Here is a 2353-nt window from a genome sequence, read left to right as displayed (position 1 = left end):
TTACAGTAGGGCATAATTAGCTAAATGGATGTCAAAATCAGTGTTTTGTAACCTTGTCCTGCAGGATTGAGTTTGTGACCATCACCCCTGAAGGATTCCGTTACAGATCACAGATCTTCCCCACAGTCAACGGACTCTTCCGCTGGTTTAAGGACCATTACCAAGAGCCTGTGCCAGGTCAGAGGCTGTCCTACAAATACATCATATACCCTAATCACACTACAGAGCTGAGCCAAGCTGAGCTGTACACAGTTGTTGAAGTTGCTGAAATAGTGTTCGAAAAGGAAAACGTGGTCTGGGTCAGCTCTGTAGTGTGTAAAACCTCCATTCAGTTCTAGAACATGATTAGTCTTGTATCTCTTCAACAGGGATCACTCCCAGTAGCAGTAGTAGAACACGAACCCCAGCCTCTGTCAACGCCACACCAGCCAATATAAACATTGCAGGTCAGTAGCCTTCTCAGTTGGATATCTACATGTATGGATGTCAGTTGTATGCCTATGATAAAATGGCGCTTCAATTACTTGTTACTGTGTAACTGGACGCATCTTTTAGTATACATCATCATCATTTTAAGGACTTTCAAGAAGTTGCTTTTCATATATATATTTATATTTATATGTATATTATGTATATATTTCATATATAATAGAGTCCAGGGAAAACTGTTGCGCCTTACTTTGTCCTTTTTCCTCTTCCAATAATTGGTTGCAGGTGTGGTAGTTTCAAAAATTATAGGGCAGTAAGTGTAGAAAAACTCGCACACTACATACACTTTAAGGAAAACTCCTTAGACAGAGATTAGAAAAATATTTTTTTCTTTATTTTATCAGCAAAGTGCTCTGGTTTGTTGCCCTGTGACACTGATGATGACCGAAACGTTTGTCCCGCACCTTGCACTTTTTGCACCAGAGCACTTTGCACTTTTTTAAGAGCATGATAAAATAAAGATTCTAATCTCTGTCTACAGAGTTTTCCTTAAGGTTTATGTAGTGTGCGAGTTTTTACACTACACTTACTGCCCTATATTTCATATATACCCATGTGTGTTCGTCTGTCTCTGCGATTCAGATCTAACTCGAGCAGTGAGCTCCCTCCCTCACAACATGACCTCTCAGATGTTCAGCGCCATTGCCGCGGTAACAGGCCAGGGCCAGAACCCCAACAGCACGCCTGCCCAGTGGGCGTCGAGCCAGTACGGCTACACTGGTGGCAGCAGTGGGGGAGGGGGCAGCAGCAGCGCCTATCATGTACGTATGGTATATGGTGCGATTTGGGTCAACTGAATTTCCATTCAGGCAGTTTAGGAAGTGAATTGAAATTAGGAATCAATGATTACAAATACATTATTCTATCAAAGATTTCTCAACAACAACAAAATAAGGATAAATGAAATGCGTATATGAAATGTGTATATATAATAGTTAACTTTTTTTTTAGTTACTGTATTTTTTAATTGAACCCTTTTTTGTTCATTCCCAGGTGTTTGCCACCCCAGCTCAGCAGGCTGTTGCTACACCTCTCCTGACCCCCAGCTACTCCTACACCACCCCCAGCCAGCAGCAGACTTCCAACACCACCCCCCAGTACCCCAGCAGCACCCCCCAGTCATCACACTCACATGGACGTCGCCCTTCCTCCTCCACACCGTCTTCCTCCTCGTCCTCCCGCCACAGGACACCACAGCAACCAAAGTAAGTCACACCACAGTATCAGCTCTAAGCTTAGCCTAGCCAAAAACATTTCAAATACTATTTGAACCCAGGTCTGGTAGCTGGATATTTACACTATTTACACACATATTTACACCAAGATCCCATCTTTAACTGTTTGGAAAGCAGTAAAACTGCGAGATTGAATGCTGAATTCTCTGACGTTCTGTTCCCCAACCCCTTAGGGCAACCTCACATACAGCAGTGGACTGGGGCAAGATGGCCGAACAGTGGCTGCAGGAAAAAGAGGCAGAGCGTAAGAAACAGAGGCCTAGGATGACCCCACGACCTTCTCCCAGCCCCATGATCGAGAGCACGCCCATGTCCATTGCCGGAGACGCCACGCCTCTGCTGGATGAGATGGATCGCTAAAATAAACTCTCCTCCACTCCTACTTTCACACGCTCCAGACCCATTATATACACTCCACTGGTACCTAGATATATCAATGGTCACACTGATAAACTAGGTTCAGGGATGTGGTTGAGGGTAAGCACTGTTTAAGGACATTTTTAATAGTGAATAGCATTTCCCAGCTTTAACATCATTGAGCAGATTTTGACATTAGCATGTCTAGCATTAGCCTACCTTTCGTCTCACCACTAAAACCCTGCTTATGTTACAGTCGACCAATAGGGATG

General features: G+C 43.9%; 1 protein-coding gene across 1 annotated transcript in view; it reads left to right on the top strand.

Annotated features, from left to right (window-relative positions):
- The window catches only part of LOC308154087 (transcription elongation factor SPT6-like), a gene marked incomplete at both ends in the record, with an annotated part of 15031 nt that extends 12947 nt beyond the window's left edge, over positions 1-2084 (top strand). Inside the window, 5 exons of the mRNA XM_080527265.1 lie at positions 65-177; positions 369-446; positions 1072-1250; positions 1483-1694; positions 1898-2084. Coding sequence (XP_080383391.1) covers positions 65-177; positions 369-446; positions 1072-1250; positions 1483-1694; positions 1898-2084 — 769 coding nt within the window. The remainder of the gene's footprint in view (positions 1-64; positions 178-368; positions 447-1071; positions 1251-1482; positions 1695-1897) is intronic.
- Positions 2085-2353: the final 269 nt, after the last annotated feature.

Source organism: Nansenia antarctica, assembly GCF_963989245.1.
Source record: "Nansenia antarctica genome assembly, chromosome: 3".
In the NCBI taxonomy this organism is placed as follows: domain Eukaryota; kingdom Metazoa; phylum Chordata; class Actinopteri; order Argentiniformes; family Microstomatidae; genus Nansenia; species Nansenia antarctica.
The sequence above is the reverse complement of the archived record's forward strand: the minus strand, read 5'-3'. Positions and strand labels throughout refer to the sequence as shown.